The 21,789-nt window shown below is 35.7% G+C and overlaps 1 protein-coding gene across 1 annotated transcript; it reads right to left on the bottom strand.

Moving 5' to 3' along the window:
- Window positions 1-16,900: 16,900 nt before the first annotated feature.
- On the bottom strand, window positions 16,901-20,697 carry LOC135154576 (ankyrin repeat domain-containing protein 50-like). Its single transcript, XM_064101293.1, has one exon. The coding sequence runs from the start codon at window positions 20,260-20,262 to the stop codon at window positions 18,103-18,105; it is 2,160 nt and encodes a 719-aa protein (XP_063957363.1). The 5' UTR covers window positions 20,263-20,697; the 3' UTR covers window positions 16,901-18,102.
- Between the last annotated feature and the right edge of the window lie 1,092 nt (window positions 20,698-21,789).

The raw sequence follows: 21,789 nt of genomic DNA on the forward strand, positions 1-21,789 counted from the left end.
GCATAAATTTGATGACGTCATTTTTGAAAAAAATGAAATTTTCAGTTTAGGCGCAATTTTGATGACGTCACGATCAAATTGAGGGACAATGGTGACATGAAATCAAATTTACAACTCATACTCTATCGATATATGAAAAAAAAATTGGGGTCAATGGATTATTTAAAGAGCTACAGTGAATTTTCAATAGACATGTTTTTGCCGATATATAGCCTGTAGTGAGAGCTCGCGCGCACACGTGCTGCAAAGTTTAACGGGTGTTAATTTCGCTATTAAAGGACAAGTCCACCCCAATATAAAGTTGATTTGAATAAAAAGAGAAAAATCCAACAAACATAACACTGAAAATTTCATCAAAATCGGATGTAAAATAAGAAAGTTATGACATTTTAAAGTTTCGTTTGATTTCACAAAATAGTTATATGCACATCCTGTTCGGTATGCAAATGAGGAGACTGATGACGTCATCCACTCACTATTTCTTTTGTATTTTATTATATGAAATTTGAAATATTCTAATTTTCTCCTCATTGTCAAGTGAAACAATGATTAATTCCTCCCTGAACATGTGGAATTAGCATTATTTAATACTATATGGTTCAGTCAAGTTGGTCCTTATTGTCAAAGCTGTAAAAAATGAAATATTGTATAATTCAAACAATAAAAAACAAAAGAAATAGTGAGTGGTGGACATCATCGACTGTCTCATTTGCATGTCACTGAGTTGTGCACATAAATATTTTGTGAAAAATAAGCAAAATTTTAAAATGCCTGAACTTTCTTATTTTACATCCGATTTTGATGAAATTTTCAGTGTTATGCTAGTTTGATTTTTCTCTATTTATTCAAATCAACATTTTTCTGGGGTGGACTTGACCTTTAATGGTCGTAGAAGGTTGATCAAGGTATCAAATTGCTCGGAATCAAATCATCAATGCAATGATATAAAAGAAACGGTGTTTCTGCGTTGCGTTAATGCGTTACGCGCGGAAACGCGCGCGCAAACGTGCGCGCGCGCAAATTTTTGAAATGCTTAAAATGACCTGAAAGGTACCCAAAAATTTTTAAAGGCCATTTGGGGGATTTTTTTAGCTTTGACGCGCGGGTACGCGCGCGTCATGACCATCACATGACCTTTGATGATATTGACAAATGACTTTTGACCTAAAGTTGATGTGATGTAAATATGGTTGATTATTGATGATTCGTTATGTTGATATGATCAAATTAAGAATTTTACAAAATGGCACGTAGATGACGTCATCATGACCAGATAACCTTGAAAAGCTTAGTATGCCGTCTCTACGATAGATTCTATATATGACAGAAAAATCTGACAAATTGATTTAGTCAATTCAGAGAAAAGTTGGCGAGAAACATAGGTGCCAAAAATAAACTAGATTTTAATTCGTCATGCGGACGAATTAGGTGGTCTGTCGTAGACAGACAAATACTAGATAACATACTCCAAGCTCAAAGAAAACTGACAAATAGAAATGAAGATATGGCTCGCGAAATAGAGGAATGTAAACTCCAGTTTTGAGAAAAAGTCATTTCCCATAGAGATTGCACACAAAATGAGCGAAAATGACATGTCTCTATAACTTGCCATTTTTCAGGATGATCCGTTCCTTTAAATGAAAATATAGCCATCAAATTAGAAAGAGTATGTCCTCAGCTACAACATATTGAAAACTGAGCGAAAATTGGCCAATATTTACGGAGTTAAAGTCAAAATATGCATAATTATGATGACGTCATAAGTAGCAAAATGGGAATTTTGCGTTCCAACGCCATTTTGATGACGTCATGATAAAATTTCGGGTCAAATGTGACATGAAATCATATCTCCCATTCATACTCTATTCGAATATGAAAAAAAAATTGGGGGTCAACGGAATACCTGAAGAGCTATAATGAATTTTGTATAGGCATGTTTTTGCACATATATATTGTCTATGGTTAGTGCGCGCGCGCGCGTGCTGTAAACTTTGATGGAGGCTAATTCCGTTATTACTTGTCGTAGAAGGTTGATCAAGGTATCAAATTGTTAAGAATTATATTATCGGTGCATTGATATGAAAAAAATGGCAATCCTATGTTGCATAGTGCCGTTACGCGCGAGAACGCGCGCGTAACCTTGCGCGCGCGCAAATTTTTGAAATGCTTAAAATGGCCTGACTCGTACTCTATTTTGGTCAAAAAGTGATTTTGAGCATTGTAAAATTTTGACGCGCGCGTACGCGCACATCGTGACCTTTACATGACCTTTCATGACATGTACAGTTGACCCTTGATTTGAAGTTAATGTGATGTAGATCTGTCAAAGACAGACCACCTGATAATAAAGAAAATTCTGACGAAATTAAGAGGTGATCTTTCATAGACAGACCACCTAATAAAGACGAAATTAAGAGGTGATCTGTCATAGACGGACCACCTAATAACAATTTTGAAAAATTGCAAGCCCTTATTTTGGAGTAAAGTCCAAATTAGTTTCAAATCGTAGCCAATTGTAAGGCTGCTATGACGTCATTACGACTAGATATTAAATTCGCTTTTATTCTAAGAATGATGATAGCATAGTCACAAATTTGATCATAGGTATTCGTACGATGATTTCGAACATTACACAGTAACTTATTCCAAGTCTCAATATTAGCATCAAATTCTATTACATTTTATTCTGAAATCGGGTCGGAGACCAGTCGTAAGGTGTGCGGTGGCCTTTACGACCAATAATACGGGAATGCACGTCCATTTAAATTTGCATTGCTTGCGCGTGGAAACTCGCAAAATGACTCATAAATGGGCAAAAATATGCCAATAAAAAATTCACTGTAGCTCTTCAGGGAGTCCGTTGACCCCCAACTTTTCCTCACTCTTGGATATTGTCAATATCTCATTTGGAGATTTTGTAATTACGTTAAAATTAAGTTATTAGTGAAAATTACATATTTTCATACATACGTCAACGTATTTGACCGTATCTTCGTTATTACAGGTCAGTTTTCTCCCAAATTTTGATATGATGTAGTGAAGACAATTTTCTACATAAAACGTGGAATAATTTTCACTTTTGACAACAGCATCAATGTGTTATGACTTGTTAAATTTTTTTCAATTTTTTTCTGGACCTAATTCTTTAGAAATTTTTAAAGGACATTTTTTATTAATCAATTGTACGGTCTTGCTGAAAATTTCAAGCCCCTTGCTTTGTGGTTCTTATGTACGATATTTTTTGTAATTTTGCTTTTTAAGGGGTAATTTTAACATTGTAAAACATCATTTATGCATTTTTTTAGGAAAAGCTGCGATATTGAGACGCTATTGGGTTGAAAAATTTTATTCCGGACTTTTTGCGGAAATTCCTGTATTTTTTCTATTTGGTCATTTTTACTAACTTTTACGAATAACGAATTTTCAGGTACCTTCTGTGAAAGGAAAAATTGTGCAATTTAGTTAATTACACATTTTCCCGAAATTTTGCGGGAAAATCGCCGGTAATTGAATCGTTTACCCGACGTTTTTCACCAAAAATCATCAAGAAAGAATTTTCAAGTAAATGTCGAAGTCTTACACAATTAATATATTGATTTTGAAAAATTTGTGACGAAAAATATTATGTGAAATGTTTAGAAATTTGCAGAAATTTTTGCAAACATTTACCCCAAAAATTTTACTTAATTATTTTATCAAATACATCACTGATGAGTATTGAAGTGAATGCTGTGAAATTGTAGCATTGTGAAACTTCTCATTAAAAAAATTGAAATTTAGCAGAAATTTTTAATGAAAATATTAAAGATATTTTAGTTTTCAAAAAGTATCACCTATGAATTTTCAAATATTCTGTGAAATTCATACCCACTGATATTGAAAAAAATCTTTCTTGAAATCTTTAAAAAAATTGCTGACAGCACAAAGAATTTTCAAAAGATTTTGCATAAAAACATTAAAGTACTGTCGATTAAGAATAAGCTGCTGTGAAAATTAAGGCACCTTTTATTGCGCAATTTTAGAAAACCAATTTTGGTAACATCGTCTGAAAATTTTGAGGAGTTTTTAAGGCGTTTTACGTGCTCCAAACTTCATTTCGTATTTACCGTTTTGCATTATCACCACCATCATTATAATCATCCGCGATTGTCATCACCACATTAATAATCACATTTAGCAATGGTCAAAATTTATTCCTATGATGACTATGATCAAGATTATCAATCATATCTAATTGATTTATTCCATACAACATTAGCCGACACTGAATGATAAATCATGACAGACCACCTAATTCGCCCGCATGACGAATTAAAATCTAGTTTTTTATGTGTTTGCTTGGGTAGAGGTGTGTTTGATTCCATGTTAATGTTGATGTTAAGGTGCATGAGAATAATTTAAAGAAACCGCTGAGAAATTCACTCATCACCACTGAAAAAAGAACAGTGACATTCAATATTGTGTCATTTTGCAAGTTTTGAATTTTGACCTAGCCCCACATTTCAAGGCACTGCACCTCCATGTGAACCATAATCATATCATGTAGGGTGTCATTTTAAAGAAAATGAAATGTTCTATGCAATAATATTAAATACACATTGATATGAACTAAAATCGAGGAGGTATTATCGATCAAAGTCAGATTTCAAAACTTTTTCTGAGGAGTTTATATATATATATATATATATATATACTTCGAGAATTCTATCCTTGTATAGAGTGCTCGATGTCCTTCACAGGAAGAGCTTTAAATAATAAACACAAGTTCACAAGGTTGACTGGAGGTTCATCAAATTTAATTGCAACTCTGAGTTTCACGCAACCTACGTGAGATGCGATCTTCAGGCAACTGATAAAACTTTTCAATACCATTGAACAATGCATGTCGCGATCGCGCAAAGCGCGTTACACCAAACACGCACATAGTGGGCGCAGGAAGCTAGGTAACCAGTGCGCGCTGAGGTTTTTACAATTTGAATGTTTTTCAAATGTTTTTCAAATAATCGATACTCCGCGATGGGTGTTTTTTGGGGGGGTTTTTTAGGATGTTTTATTGTATTCTCTCAAATCAAAATAAACATTCACATTCCATAAGCAAGTTGTACAAACTATTTGAAACTTGATTACAAATTATACAATAAATCCATAACAAATATAATTATACAAACTATACATCAAACTTCAAAGATACTAGAAATTAATACTAATGCGTTTCAGCAATTACAAAATGAAATATTAACAAGATGTATGAATGATAAGAGAGAAAAAAATGATAAAGTGTTGTTCTACCTCCCAACCCCCCATCCCCCCCCCCCCATCCCGTCACAAGGTTAGGAACACCCTCCCCTTTTTATGCCTATACTCTTCATGGAAGGGACTACAATTCTCCGTATTTATTTTATTGTTTTTGTATTTTTTTTGTGGTTTTGTCTCTCGTTGTATATATACCTTTGCCTCACTCTCCATATACCGTGCGTATCAAAAAAAAGTTTACAATTAGAAAAAATCCTGTAAAATTATACAATTGTAAAATCCTGAAGATTTTTCCACATTTTAACATTGGTACAGATCAAATTAAGCAAATGACGATATAACTGTCGAAAAACATTTCCGCTTGAGTGAGCACCACTTAGGCCTACATTTGAAAAGTTCATGAAAAATGATTTGCGCAGAACTTTGAAATAGTTATGCGAATAAAAGTAGACCTTAATCATGAAGAACACGTGTGATTTAGCTAATAAAATTGATTTGAAGATATCTTTTACCCTTTTTAACTTGTTTCCTTGCCCAAAACACTTCGAAGAGTGCATTTTGCCCCACCCCACTCCCCCACACACTGAGAAGTCATTTACATGAAATTGCTTAGGCTTGATTTTCATTTTGTTAATCATTGTCAAGCTTGGAAAAAGTGTGGAGAAACAAGTATTAATGGAAAAATGAAATGTAAACCAACTTTAAATGATAAAAACTTAGTGAAACAATGCTGGAGATGTCTGATATAAACTTTTATTCAGATTTAGTTATGTCCTCAGATCCAGCTGGCACAAAAAGGATAAAAGGTTGTGCTTACTAAGTGTTGAAATTTCAATTTGGATGGCAAAATTGTTACAAAATGCTTGAATGTATCCATTTTATTTCTATTGACTAAAAGTGCAAGGGAAATGTATGAGAAATGTTTCGCAGGGTAAGTTTGATTTCGCCCTTTCCCTTTGACACAGCGTGAAAACGAGCATTTCTGCGCAAACAGATTTCGGCGAGTTTTACAAAAATGGACAGTGCCCACTCTTGTGTAACATTCTGTCAAAACTTTTACTTTTATTGGATAGATGAGACCCAAACCCAAGATAATATGTGAAAAAATTACCCACATCTTGTATATTTTTTAATTCCCAGGGCTTTTTCAAAGTTTAAACTTTTTTTTGATACGCACTGTATATTCTTTTAATTCAGATTTTCCCATTTCCTTAAATGTAGAGACATCTTACCTCTACCTAGCGCCAGCCTTCTTTCTTCCCATTCTTCTTCTTTGAATTTCCTTTTAATTTCATCCATGGTTATAAGTGCACCCTTTTCCCTCCCTTTGAAGATTAAAAATTTAACAAAGATTAGAAAATGATTGACTAAACGTTCCTTTCCTTCGTCCTTTAATTCTACACCTACAAGAATTTCCTCCCAGCTTAAATTGCCCGTCGAAATAAAACCAAACATCTCCTTACAATTATCCCAAACAAGACAAGCATATTCACATTCCAAAAATAGATGGCGATATGTTTCCTCCTCTTTTTTACAATAACAACAAAGATTATTCTGTGAGATTTTAAAACGGAACAAGTGATGAGTTGTATAAGCAATGCCGTGTAACATTTTAAACTGAAACTATCTTAATCTACTGTTCAGAGTACATTGTCTTGGTCTCATAAAAATGTGTTCAATCTTTTCATAAGAAAAACTATATTTGTTTTTTAACCTTTCGAAAACATCAGGTATTGCGAGGTTACATTTCATAAAATTTGCATAAACGTTTTTAGATACTAACTCCTCTATTGACAAAATTCTTTTTCCAGATATAAATGAAATTTCTTCCCTAAGAGAAGCCTCTTTGCTCTCTATTTTCATATTTCATATTTAAACCCTGTCTTTGGAAGTACGAAAATGACCTTAAAGGGGTGGTCCAGGCCAGGTTTAATTTATATCTACTAGATAGACAAAAACCTTCTCTTTCCTATACTATATTTTTTTTAAGAAATAAGAGGCACAGTTATTTTTTATTGAATTTTCAATTTTGCCAAAATCATATTCTGGCACGAGTCTGTACGATCCCAGAATGCAATGCGCAGCTTTTTCTGTGACGTAGCATCTCCACTTTGGCTTCGCTGGCTGCTGCTACGAGCGCGAGCGAGCTAGCTAGCTAGCTAGCTATCGCTCGCACGTATGCGTATAGATCATCAGCGCCGGCCGCATACGTACGGTATTAGCTACATGTAGTTTTCGACTTGCATTGATTGCAGCCACCGTCGACCCTGTAATTCACAATTTGTTTGTTTCTCGCCGTTTATTTCATAATTTGAACAATTAATATGTCGGGTCCTGCGGGATATACATTCCAACCAAGGTGGAATGCGGAAGAGTTGGAGAACCGTCGAAGAATAGAAGAAGAAGAGGTGGAGGAAGATCCGATCGTACCGCAGCCAGCGGCCGATCGAGTGGGGAGAAATGACTGGTGTCGGTGCGGGAACTGCCCGGTGATGCCGACGGCCAGAGAGAGCATTTGGTCCTCGCAAACGACTCTACTCGCGTTATATTTGTATGTTTTTATGTCAAACTTGTCAGTCCCAATATTGTGAAGCCACTGGGCACATCTCTCTCGATCTCGGATTGGATTTGGTATAGAAAACGCACTTTTATGGTTATTTTCTCCCGGCCGAACCGAGCAGCCGTATGCCTGACACATAGGCATATTGCAGCTGTGAGACGTCGCGCGCTGGATTGTTGCGAAACCAAAGTGGAGATGGTACGTCACAGTCACGTGACCGATCTCGCTACATGTGCGCGAAATTTAATTCTTTTTGCCCCAAATAACCGTTACAAGAAATGCTCTTAAAAATCTCCAAAGTCGAGTAAGGAGATAATACTTTTTGAAATGGCTCCTGTAATTATTTACTACAGGCTAAATATTTTTTGGAGCTGGCCTGGACCACCCCTTTAAGTTTCCATCATAATCCATAATATGTTTCAGTCTGTAAATATTTTTTTCATATAATTTTTGGTTAAATATGCATTTCCCTTCAATTCGTACAAATTTATTATTAAAAAATATCTCATTTCCTTAATATGTTTCAGATTTTAATCAAAAATCCTTCGTCTCTATCCATACTTCAAACAAATCTATATAAAATTGCGGCAATGCTATCTCCAACAATCCAAGCAAGTAATCGCATGAAAATATAAAATTTCCTCCTAGATGTTTTGTGGCATAATTGAAATATTGTTTCCATTTCATTGCATTATTTTCCTTTATTCTTTTAATCCACATAACTCTCTGTGCCTTTATTAACCATTGACAATTCATCATTTTCAAGCCACCTTGATGGTAATCTAAATACATCGTTCTTTTGTTGATCTTATTTCTGCCACCCCACAAAAAAGTAAAAGCCAACTGATCAAGTTCAACATAAATCCATCCTGGGATTGGTGTGAGAGATGCCACATATATGAATTTTGAAAAGATAAATTGCTTTAATAATTGTATTTTGCCCATCAAGGTTAAATCTCTTTGCTTCCACCAGTTTAACAACTTCTTTATTTTACTTAATATTTCTTTATAATTCAATCTTTATTTTACTTCTACATCTAAAGAAAAAAATACACCGAGAATCTTTATAAAATCCACCTTTTGGCCAAAAGATGAATCATATGATTTTCCTTGAGAGGAACCTAGTAATAAAACCTTCATCTTATCGCTATTAACTCTATAAAGTCCTGATATTTTTCTGAATTTTTCTGAATTTTTCTAAAATTTCTATTACTTTTTTGACGAATCTAGATCTTGGACAAAAATAGACATATCATCTGCATACATAACCTGTTTTACTTCTTCCTTTTCAAAGGAAATTCATTTAACATCATTATTATATCTTACATTATGCGCTAATACTTCTATGCATAAAATGAAAAGATATGGTGAAAGCGGATCTCCCTGCCTTACCCCTCTTTCCACATGAAAATAGTTTGTAGAATCTCCTCCATTAAAATTACAACTTTGGCTATTTGTATACAATATTTTGACCCATTTGCGAAATTGCTGGCCAAAACCGAATGAACCTAATGTTTGATGTAAAATGTGTGGGATATCGAATCAAAGGCTTTTTCTAAATCAATTGCTATCATATACCCAGGGATATTATTATATAACGTATGAAAAAGCATATCATCAATTAATCTGATAGCTTCTCCTATATTCCTGCTTTTAATAAATCCTATTTGATCCGCTAATACAACGCTTTCCAAAACCTCTTTAATTCGTTTTGCTAAAACTTTGGATATGATCTTGTAATCTGTATTCAATAACGAAATGGGTCTATAATTATTTACGTAATGTGGGTCCTTCCCTTCTTTAGCTATAAATAAAATAATAATTGCTTGTTTTTGTGATGCAGAAAGTTCTCCAAGAGCAAAAGCTTCATTGAATGCCCCAATCAATACATCCTTTATTTCAGCCCAAAATGTACAATAAAATTCAACTGTTAACCCATCGTTTCCAGGGGATTTATTTTGCTTCATTTCTTTCAGTACCGAAATACACTCCTCTTCTAATATATCCCCTTCACAGCTTTCAGAATCTTCAGATGTTAACGTTGGCACATTTTTAAAGAAATCCCTAAAATCTTCTGTGTATTCCCTAGCATAAAGATTGGTATAAAATGATTTAATTTCATTTAAAACTTCTTTCTCATTTTCAGTAATTTCTTCGTTAACCTTAACTAATTTTGTTATAGTACTTTTCTTCTTGTTAGATTGTAATAGTTGACTAAAATACCTTGTATCCCTTTCTCCACTTTCGTACCATGTTGCACGAGACCGAATTTTAATACCTTCATTAATGTAATCGTAACTGTCTGCAAGTTCTTTCCTTTTCTTTTCTATCTTTTTAATCAATTCTTCATCTACTGAATTTACGCAACTACCTTCTAAAAATTTCAATTCCTTTTCGAGAGATTCTTTTTTTTATTTTTTTTTCCTTAGCCAGTTTTTTCAAAAAAGTTATTGTGAAAGACATTATTTTCATTTTCAAATAATCCCATACAACTCTTCTATCTTTAACTTCTGTCTTTATTTTCTCCTTTAATGTAAGTATTTCTATTTTCATCTTTTTCACATATTCTACATTACCACAAAGGCTATTATTAAATTTCCAATAAGAACCATTCTTTTTACGCATTTCCTTATCAGTTTTATCATACAAGAACAAAAATATAGCTGAATGGTCAGGAGCTATAGATGGTACAATTTTGCACCTAATAACAACATTCACCAATTCATCTGATATTAGCCAATGATCTAATCTGCTTTGCATAAACGGATTATTTTTAGTGAAGGTAAATTGTCTTTTCAATAGATTTCTCTCCCTCCATATGTCTATCAATTGTAGTTCCTCTATAAAATTGTCTACTTCTTTACTAACCTTGTCATGTAATTTTTGTTTCACTGTTCCATTATAATCTAATTCAGAATTCATAATAATATTAAAATCTCCTCCCATTAAAACAGGTTTGTTACAACTATTTATTTTGTTTAATTTTATAAGCATATATTTTATTTGATGATTTTCTTTATCCCTCGTCGGTAAGTATACATTACAAAGGACCATTTTATGTCCTTGGATTTCACAATCAATGAGTATGTATCGCCCTTCGTCATCTTGTTTTATATTTATAAGTTTAAAGTCTAGCGAGGTTTTGATAAGAATGAGTACTCCTCTGCTGTGATTTGATCCATGACTATAGTAACATGACCCATCCCACCCAGAACTCCATCTATCCTCTACATCTTTTGTACTATACGTCTCCTGTAAAATAATTACATCCCCTTTTTCTTTGCACCATGAAAATATTCGTCCCCTTTTCGCGCATTCTCTCATTCCTCTAACATTTAAGGAAACAAAATTACAATTTAAACATCTATTCATAAAGAAAATCTAAAAAGATCATTCCAACATTTGTTTTTTATAAAAACTTTAAGATTTTCACTACGTTATTTATAGGGAGAGTGAGGATTAGACATACCAACATATTTCCTAGTGTAACTGCAGTACATAATCCAATGATAAACTCTAATTTATTGCGCCATTGTTCAAAACCAAAATGAATGTCGATCAATTCGAATATTGCTATCCCTTCCATGTAGAACATTATCTCTAAGAATCCTAAATAAGGTGCACGTAAATCCTGCAAGTAAAAAAAGAAGGGAAGAAATCCCATCTATACGACCCTCTCCAAAGCAGCACTCCCTCACAGCTCACCCTTCTTTACAGGTTGCTGTAGTATTTCCAATAATAATAATCTACCCCTAATTCTTGTCTTTTTTCTTTGTTTTAATCTTATCAAATTTAAACGAAATAGCTGTAAATAAAATCAATAATGAAAAAAAGAGAAAAACTGACATTCAATCAGCATATACCGCATTAATAAGTTAAATCTTAAACTTACACATACTAAGCAAGTATATATTTTTTCTGTTACTAAGAACCTATCCCCAACAAAACAATACAAGTAAAATAATAATAAATATGTTTGAAACACAGCCAAAAAAAAAAAAAAAAAAAAAATTCAAACAGTCCTGAGATTCAACTTCCTCGACATCACTCTCAACTTGAACAACGACAAGTTCTACCCGTACCGGAAGCAAATGACCAACCCATGTACGTCCACAAACAATCCAACCATCAATCATCAAGAACCTACCAGCTTCCGTAAGCAGACAAGTATCAAATATCTCCTGTGATGAAGAGACGTTCAAGAAAGCAGCTCCAATGTATGACAACGCCCTGAGATCCAGTGGATACGCAAATAGTCTGTCCTACACGAATGACCAACCAAGACGGAAAAGAAAAACAGGCAGCGTAATATTATCTGGTTCAACCCACCATTCAGCAAGAACGTGTCAACCAATATCGGCTGCATCTCCTTAAAGCTGGTCGACAAACACTTCCCAAAGAAATCCAAACTCAATCACATCTTCAATAGAAACACGCTCAAAGTGAGTTACAGCTGCATGCCGAACGTCGCCAGCGTCATCAAAACTCACAACAAGCAATCCATGAAGGTAGACAATAAGTCAAACAGCAAAACGTGCAATTGCCGGAAAAAAGACCTCTGCCCTCTCCAAGGGAATTGCTTGGCTACCAATGTCATCTACACGCGGAAGTAACAACCCCAGACAAGAGGATGACCTACATTGGCCTCACGGAGCCTCCCTTCAAGTCCAGGTACTATAACCACCTCCAATCCTTCCGACACGAACGGTACCAGAACAGCACGGAACTGTCGAAGTTCATCTAGGACCTGAAACGATGCGACACGCCGTATACCATCAAGTGGTCCATCGCCAGCCATGCGCAAGCATACTCCAACGAGACAAAGAGATGTGACCTGTGCCTCACCGAAAAACTTCTCATTATCTGATTATGAACGCTGATATTAAAGCAGTCACTGCTGAACAAACGCCCAGAACTCGTTTCGAAATTCCGCCACCTAAACAAGTTCAAGTTATGCAATTCCAAAGACAATCTTCCGTAATCACCATGCACGCACATCGTATAATGCAGTGACATCACCAATACTAGTGATGCAGCCTTTATAGGCATAATTTTCATTTTCACTTTCATTATTATCAATTATATGGCATCTCCTCTTATTATCGATTAATCGATCAACCTCCCATCGCAGAGTATCGATTATTTGAAAAACATTTGAAAAACATTCAAATTATAAGAACCTCAGCGCGCTATGGTTACCTAGCTTCCTGCGCCCACTATGTGCGTGTTTGGTGTAACGCGCTTTGCGCGATCGCGACGTGCATTGTTCAATGGTATTGAAAAGTTTTATCAGTTGCCTGAAGATCGCACCTCACGTAGGTTGCGTGAAACTCAGAGTTGCAATTAAATTTGATGAACCTCCAGTCAACATTGTGAACTTATGTTTATTATATATATATTTATATATATATATATATATATGTATATTTATATATATATATATACAGTGCGTCCCACAAAAACGAAACCGAGATATATTGATGATTTATCATAACTTAATCACAAATAAAATAGACAAATGACCTACCATTGTAAAGCTAGAATCTCCTCTTTCATCAGAAATTACTTATATATTTTCTTATTCACGCATGAGTAAGCAAAAACAATTTGAAGAGGGGATACCAAAAAGTCACTTTGCGGGCTGTATCTGGGTTTCAAAAAGAAAACCACATTTTTAAAAAGTTCAATATCTCCCCCTTAATTTGATACCTCAATTACAGAAAATGGTCAAGAAATAACAAAGTTCTGGTTATTTGAAATAAGGCTTAAATTTCAATAATTTCATAAAATGAAGAGGTTTTTAATACAGGCTAGCGATCAAACTCACAGTACTCACTCGACACTCCGTTTTGTTGACGATCAGCCATGCATTCAGTCTTTTGTTAACCGTGCGATAGCTTATGTGGAAAACCGGTGAAAACCGTTTATTTAATGAAATTTTGGAAATACAAGCATTGTTTCGAGGGAACATAACTTTTGTCAGAAATGTGGTTTTCCAACTGTACTCAACTATCCTTTTATACGCTGCCAGGTTATAATTTGGTCACAAATAATAGAATAGGGAAATCAGGTGGAGGCGTTGCTCTTTTTGTATCCCAACAATTAGATTACAGGCTAAGGCCTGATCTTACTTTAATGAATGATGCTATTGAAACGCTTTTTGTTGAAATTTTTATGCCCAATGACAAAAATATTCTGGTTGGAACGATTTACAGGCCGCCTAACTCCTCCCATGATGACTTTTTAAAAACATTCCATGGGCTATTGGCACTCCACGAGATGGTGAATAAACATGTTTTTTACTTGTCGATTTCAATATTAACTTACTAAAATACGATACTGATACTTTTGTGCAAACTTTTTTGGATGTAATAATGACAGCAGGTTTCCTTCCTTTGATAACCAAGCCAACTCGAATTACAGGTACATCGGCTACTCTCATCAACAATATATTTACAAATACCCGAAGTACTCTCTCTACGGGAATAATTATTTCTGATTTGTCGGACAATTTTCCCATATTTTCACATTTCAAACTAGATACCAACGCCATTGGACACAAAGTTGATCATAATAGACCAGTTCGTAGTTACTTATGGACAATTTTAGTCAAATGACCTTTCATTTATTTCATTGTGATAGGCAGATTTCAAAGCAAGATATTACGTACGCATGCCTTACATAGCAGGATGAAGAAATTGAATAGACCAGGTGACTAGAATAGCACACCAGTAAACACTCCATGAAGGTATTTGTTGTATTTCTACTTTGAATGCATATTATTGCATGCTGTGCAATGTACTTGACAAACTGTGAAATACCAGTCGTTCGTGGACTCATTGTTTGCTCTTTTTGTGGATGTGAATGAAAAACACAGTTCAAAAGAATATATGAATAATCAGGACATCAAAGTTGGTGCTTATCTCGGTTACACTTCGTATTTCCGAAGGTTCGTAATTCCGAAGGTTCTTAATTCCGAAGGTTCGTAATTCCGAACCACGTAAATTGCCTATACCTCGATGTTCGTTAATCCAAAAACGAAAAAGGGTTCGTTAATCCGAACATTTGTGGCGTTATTCCGACGGTTCGTTATTCCGAAGGTTTGATAATCCGAAAACAAAATAAGATTCGTTGTTCCGAAAGTTCGTTAATCCGAAAAAGAAATAAGGTTCGTTGTTCCGAAGGTGCTTTAATCCGAAAACAAAATAAGGTTCGATGTTCCGAACGTTCGTAATTTCGTAACGAACCTTATTTTGTTTTCGGATTAACGAATCTTCGGAATTACGAACCTCAATTCGATTTCGGACTAACGAACCTTCGGAATTACGAACCTTATTTCGTTTTCGTATTAACGATCCTTCGGAATTACGAACCTTCGGAATTACGAACCTTCGGAAATACAAACCTTCGGAATAACCGAACCTTCGGAATTACGAATGTATGCGGCTTATCTCATTAGATTTTAAATCACCATGTCACTTTCGTACAAATGACCTTTCTCTGATCATGCGCAGAATCTTCTGATCATGCGCAGAATGGAACTACGAACTGGCTTATACTCGACATGATTTTTCTGAAAATATGAATCTGTTCAATGAAGAGTTTATAGGAATTGTTGACTGGTCAGGAAATTACAGTATTCAAATTGCCGAGGATGCATTTGACGCTTTTATGAATATAATGAATCCATTAATGAATAACTCTTTTCCTGTAGTGCGATTCAAACGCTCTAATTACAAAAAAATTCCAAGGTCCCCATGAATCACACCTAGCATTTTGCGCTCAATAAACAGAAAGAACAACCTTTACTTAAAAACTATTTCTAAAATATTGCGACAGAAATGCAAAAAAGGACACTGACTACAAAAATATTCTGGCAGGTATACTAAGAAGATGTAAAAAGAATTATTTTCATAATCAATTAGACCTCTATAGAAACGATGTTAAAAATACATGGAAAGTTATAGCTTTGTATTTTGCATTAATATGTCTTATTTATTGAAGGAAACCTTCAAAAACAAGCTTTGCTTTTAAGAAGGTTTCTATTTCATTTCATAACGTTATATTATATTTGGCTTTACTTTGTAACCTTGTTGAAGTTTTGGAATGAAATAAATTCATTATCAATCAATCAATAATTTCCTTTGTCGGATGTTGGTGGGGTTTGAACAATGACAAGCCGCCATGCCTCAGCTGGATCAAAGCTGTTGCTTTGATGCAGTACGCGTATAGGAGAAAGTGTACAAATGTGTGAAATTATTGATTTCAGCTACGCCTACCATTGTTCTCTTCATGAATTTCTTTCACAATATATATATATATATACGTCAAAATGCGTTGTAGTCTAGGCGAGGGTGTAGAAAATGTCCTGATTGTGCTAAAAGCATGAAACTTGGCACACATGATCGAAATAACATCCATAATAAACCATAATATTTGATGGTTAAACTGCGCTATAGCTTTTGCAACTTTAAATTTCCTATAAACACTATTTTGAAATTGTATTGAAATGGTAACGGCATATTACAACAATTAATGTACTATCATCTTGTTCCAGTGACAAAACTGGCAATTCGGAAGAGTTAGGGAACCTTACGTTTAAAAAATATCAAATAACGAGGACGATCTTTGGGGGTTGGGATGATCTTCTTGTTGAGTTGTCGTAGCCACTAGCGCGAGCACAGCGAAAATCTGCAAAAATGTAGTCTGTTATTTAATCAATAATTCCATGTGGCTGTGTTTCCCCGAAATAATTCAATTTTTTAAATAATTCTTCTAATTTGTGCATAGATCATATTTTCGACCATAATTCGCAAGACGAAGTCCCTAGAATTATAGTTTTGGTGTAAATATTCATGGTAGCTGTTGTGATATATCCAAGATCTATATTGTTACTACGCGCAAGATGTGATGCGGCGCGAACGAATAACAGGAGAGCAATAAATATCATGGCTACTAGTTCCTAAGACTGATTGTACTCTGACTATTTATTATGTCTTCGAGCTCTTAATGAGTCTGGATCATCCCTACAATATGAGGACATAATACTTCATGGTGGCAGCGGTGGGATTTTTGATAATTTATTTTAATTTATTTTAATAATTTATTTTAATTTATTCATTTTTGATAATTTATTTTAATTTCAACATAGCAAAGACATTTGCAATAGCATGGAACTCAAAATTATTACTGCACACTACAATCATCATAGTATGTTTACATAGATGCATTTTAATAATGTGTAAAGTGTTATTCAAAACTTTCAATTTTATATTGGATAGATAGTTCAATCTTAGAAATTAATATGTAATATATAAATGATACTATATGTTCAAACTTTACATAGATGCATTTTAATAATGTATAAAGTGTTATTCAAAACTTTCAATTTTATATTGGATAGATCAATCCTAGAAATTAATATGTAATATATAAATGATACTATATGTTCAAACTTGTTACAAACCAACAGCAAAAGTTGTCAGGAAATACTTTGCATTGTTAATGTTTATCAAAACTGTTCAATGGTTTTAGGCATCATTATTGATACAGGAGTTTCATTTTGAGGATGCACCTTGTTAGTGTTATAGAAATAACTTTGATCATACTTGTGTTAAAAGGAGGGGGATGTTGTGATATGTCCAAGATCTATATTGTTACTACGCGCAAGATGTGATGCGGCGCGAACGAATAACAGGAGAGCAATAAATATCATGGCTACTAGTTCCTAAGACTGATTGTACTCTGACTATTTATTATGTCTTCGAGCTCTTAATGAGTCTGGATCATCCCTACAATATGAGGACATAATACTTCAGTAGCTTTCCTTATAAAATGTGTTTAATGACAAAAGAGGTATTTTATTGTTTTACAAACTTCTCAAGTTTTCTCTTCTTCCACATTTTTTTCTTACATTTTTCCCCTGTGCCAAATCTATTTAGAAACTAAGCTGAACTACCCAATTAGTCAGATTGAAACTCTAGTAAGCATGTGACCCAGTAATGCGAGTTTGATAATTTCATTCATATTTCAAAAAAGAAGGCAAAATATAAATGACTAAATTGAAATAAAAATCTTAATTCCAATATATTTCACATAACATTGACCTGGTTTATAATAAAACTGTAAGATTTATGACCCTGGAACATACAATAATGCCTCTGACTGCCTCTTTCATCCAATACCATTAACAATAATAATTCGGTAAATCATTGTTTTAGGAAGTATAAGGTATATCGTCCGGTGATACAAAAATTACAACATACAACATACAACGTAATTTGAATTTGTTACCTTGGAGAAATCAACTGTCTGACTGATTCATCCCTAGCATAGTGGATCGGTATATTGCCTGCTTTGTCTTCTGTGTCAGATCGTGCTCCATTTGTAAGAAGGACCTTTACAATGTCAATGTAGCTATTCTTAGCAGCAATGTGTAGAGCAGTCTGACCATCGTTATCACCCCTATTGACTTCAGCTCCGTGGCTGATCAGATATTTGATGACGTCAAGGCGGCCATTCTTAGCAGCAATGTGTAGAGCACTCTGACCATCGTTATCACTCAAATTGACTTTAGCTCCTAGGATGATCAGAGAGCTGATGACGTCAAAAAGGTTATTCTTAGCAGCGATGTGTAGTGCAGTCTGACCATCAATACCACCCTTATTGACTTCGGCTCCTTGGCTGATCAGATATTTGATGACGTCAAGATGGCCATTCTTAGCAGCGATGTGTAATGCGGTCTGACCATCATTACCACCCTTATTGATCTCGGCTCCTTGGCTGATCAGATATTTGATGAAGTAAAGACGGCCATTCTTAGCAGCAATGTGTAGAGCAGTCTCACCATCGTTATCACCCCTATTGACATCAGCTCCTTGGCTGATCAGATATTTGATGACGTCAAGATGGCCATTCTTAGCAGCAATGTGTAGAGCAGGCTGACCATCGTTACCACCCATATTGACATCAGCTCCTTGGCTGATCAGATATTTGATGACGTCAAGATGGCCATTCTTAGCAGCAATGTGTAGAGCAGGCTGACCATCGTTACCACCCATATTGACATCAGCTCCTTGGCTGATCAGATATTTGATGGCGTCAAGATAGCCATTCTTAGCAACAATGTGTAGAGCAGGCTGACCATCGTTACCACCCATATTGACATCAGCTCCTTGGCTGATCAGATATTTGATGACGTCAAGATGGCCATTCTTAGCAGCGATGTGTAGTGCAGTCTGACCATCAATGTCACCCTTATTGAACCTAGCTCCTTGGCTGATCAGATATTTGATGACGTCAAGATGGCCATTCTTAGCAGCGATGTGTACTGCGGTCTGACCATCAATACCACCCTTATTGACTTCGGCTCCTTGGCTGATCAGATATTTGATGACGTCAAGATGGCCATTCTTAGCAGCGATGTGTAGTGCAGTCTGACCATCAATACCACCCTTATTGACTTCGGCTCCTTGGCTGATCAGATATTTGATGACGTCAAGATGGCCATTCTTAGCAGCGATGTGTAATGCGGTCTGACCATCATTACCACCCTTATTGATCTCGGCTCCTTGGCTGATCAGATATTTGATGAAGTAAAGACGGCCATTCTTAGCAGCAATGTGTAGAGCAGTCTCACCATCGTTATCACCCCTATCGACATCAGCTCCTTGGCTGATCAGATATTTGATGACGTCAAGATAGCCATTCTTAGCAACAATGTGTAGAGCAGGCTGACCATCGTTACCACCCATATTGACATCAGCTCCTTGGCTGATCAGATATTTGATGACGTCAAGATGGCCATTCTTAGCAGCGATGTGTAGTGCAGTCTGACCATCAATATCACCCTTATTGAACCTAGCTCCTTGGCTGATCAGATATTTGATGACGTCAAGATGGCCATTCTTAGCAGCGATGTGTACTGCGGTCTGACCATCATTACCACCCTTATTGATCTCGGCTCCTTGGCTGATCAGATATTTGATGACGTCAAGATGGCCATTCTTAGCAGCAATGTGTAGAGCAGGCTGACCATCGTTACCACCCATATTGACATCAGCTCCTTGGCTGATCAGATATTTGATGACGTCAAGATGGCCATTCTTAGCAGCGATGTGTAGTGCAGTCTGACCATCAATATCACCCTTATTGAACCTAGCTCCTTGGCTGATCAGATATTTGATGACGTCAAGATGGCCATTCTTAGCAGCGATGTGTACTGCGGTCTGACCATCATTACCACCCTTATTGATCTCGGCTCCTTGTCTGATCAGATATTTGATGACGTCAAGATGGCCATTCTTAGCAGCGACGTATAAAGCAGTGTATCCTTCCCTGGTCACTTTGTTCACATTTACTCCATGCCCAAGTATAGTTGTGATTTTCCCCAGAAAACCCAGCGATGCAGCTAAATGTAAATCTGTAGTATGTCCATCTCCATTCTCCATCTCCACATCAGCTCCGTGCTTTATACGAAATTTAATGAGATCCCCTTACCGCTTCGGTATGTAGAGCTAGGTAAAATAGCAATATCAAATCCGTGCGTGGTATACAAATGATGCATGCAGATGTGTTTATTATGCATACAGTTTCGATATCAATCCATTCCACGAAGCGAACAGGCCTTTGGTTGAATTGGGGGCGCATGTACCACTGATAGGATCCTGCAATTTCGGGAATCCCCTTTAGACCCGTACCTTAAAATGACGTAATGGTTGGAACGGTGCATATCTCAGCAATTTTTTTCATATGGGCATAGAGAGGGATTACTACTGGATCTGTTCAGTCCCATGGGAGAGCAGTAATTTGTCAATGCTAGATTTTATGGGACCTTAATTAGTTGCCCAAGAAACCCTGTGAGCACTGTGACTGCAACCAAGTTTGCACGTAGTCTTGGTTTGAGCCGCTGTAGCGCGAAAAAATATTGAAAAACACCCTTTCATATCTTTAGCATTTGAAGGATATTGGATACACTACCAAATGATAAAGGTGTGGATGATGTCATTTCTAAGACTTATTTTTGGCGATTTTTTCAAATCTCATTTTTAACACATGAGTCTATGGGGAAATAGTTAGTGGTGTGTGCCCTCAACAGGTATTGTGCAGTAAACAGGGCTAGTTGGATGTAATTGCTGCTGGAAGGGAAACTGATTAAAAAGAAGGTGTGCAAACACTCTGAATAAATGCCTGCCCTGTTGTTCTATCATGAAAACCCAATTGGCAGCTAACTAGGCACCATTTTCTTCAAAATACTCAAACAAATATAAAAATGCCACTTTTGCCATTGACTTTGTATGTAATTTTGGCACTCTCCTACATTGGGGTCTTAAATGCAAGACTAGCACGCGCGTAGTAATCAGAAATACGTGTAGATCGTAGACCAAAACATAAACAGGCCAGCACCATAGAGATGTATACTAATAACGCTAGAGTGCGGAGTCGCCATAGGCGCGCGTACTTAACGTTTGTGATTGCGCGGAGAATGGTCGGCCATTGCTCGATAGGTCTCGATTTGCAAAAGTACCCGGATGTACGCATAGCTCGTGCGTTGTAATGCTGTGAAAAAGGGATGCCGTCTCCGGCCTTTTTCTTGAAGAAAAGAATCCAACCTAATTACAATCGAAAATATGAATGACAAATTGCATCTCAATAAACTATTAGAGTGATTACATGGGGATTCTGCTATTAATTTGGCATTTTTAAACCTGATTTCTCGGGATGAAATTCTAAATAATTTGCATTTATACCTGTCCGTTTATAGGCCTTTAATAGATAACAATGTTGATACTATCATATAAATAATTAGATAAAAATAAAAACATACAACGGACATTAATAGAAAGATTGACAATTGATTCAAAAGACAGTGAATTAGCCCATCCCCGGAGCCCATCTTCTCTGGATTTCCTTACCTTTAACTGCATCGTCCCCACGGCATATTTCCTTCAATCACGTCCTTTCATTCCATGTTCTCG

The sequence above is a fragment of the Lytechinus pictus genome, chromosome 6, assembly GCF_037042905.1.
Source record: "Lytechinus pictus isolate F3 Inbred chromosome 6, Lp3.0, whole genome shotgun sequence".
NCBI lineage: Eukaryota > Metazoa > Echinodermata > Echinoidea > Temnopleuroida > Toxopneustidae > Lytechinus > Lytechinus pictus.

Bases quoted from the DNA above. Each gene is read 5' to 3' on its own strand.
- LOC135154576 (XM_064101293.1), bottom strand. From the start codon at position 20,262: ATGGAGAATGGAGATGGACATACTACAGATTTACATTTAGCTGCATCG.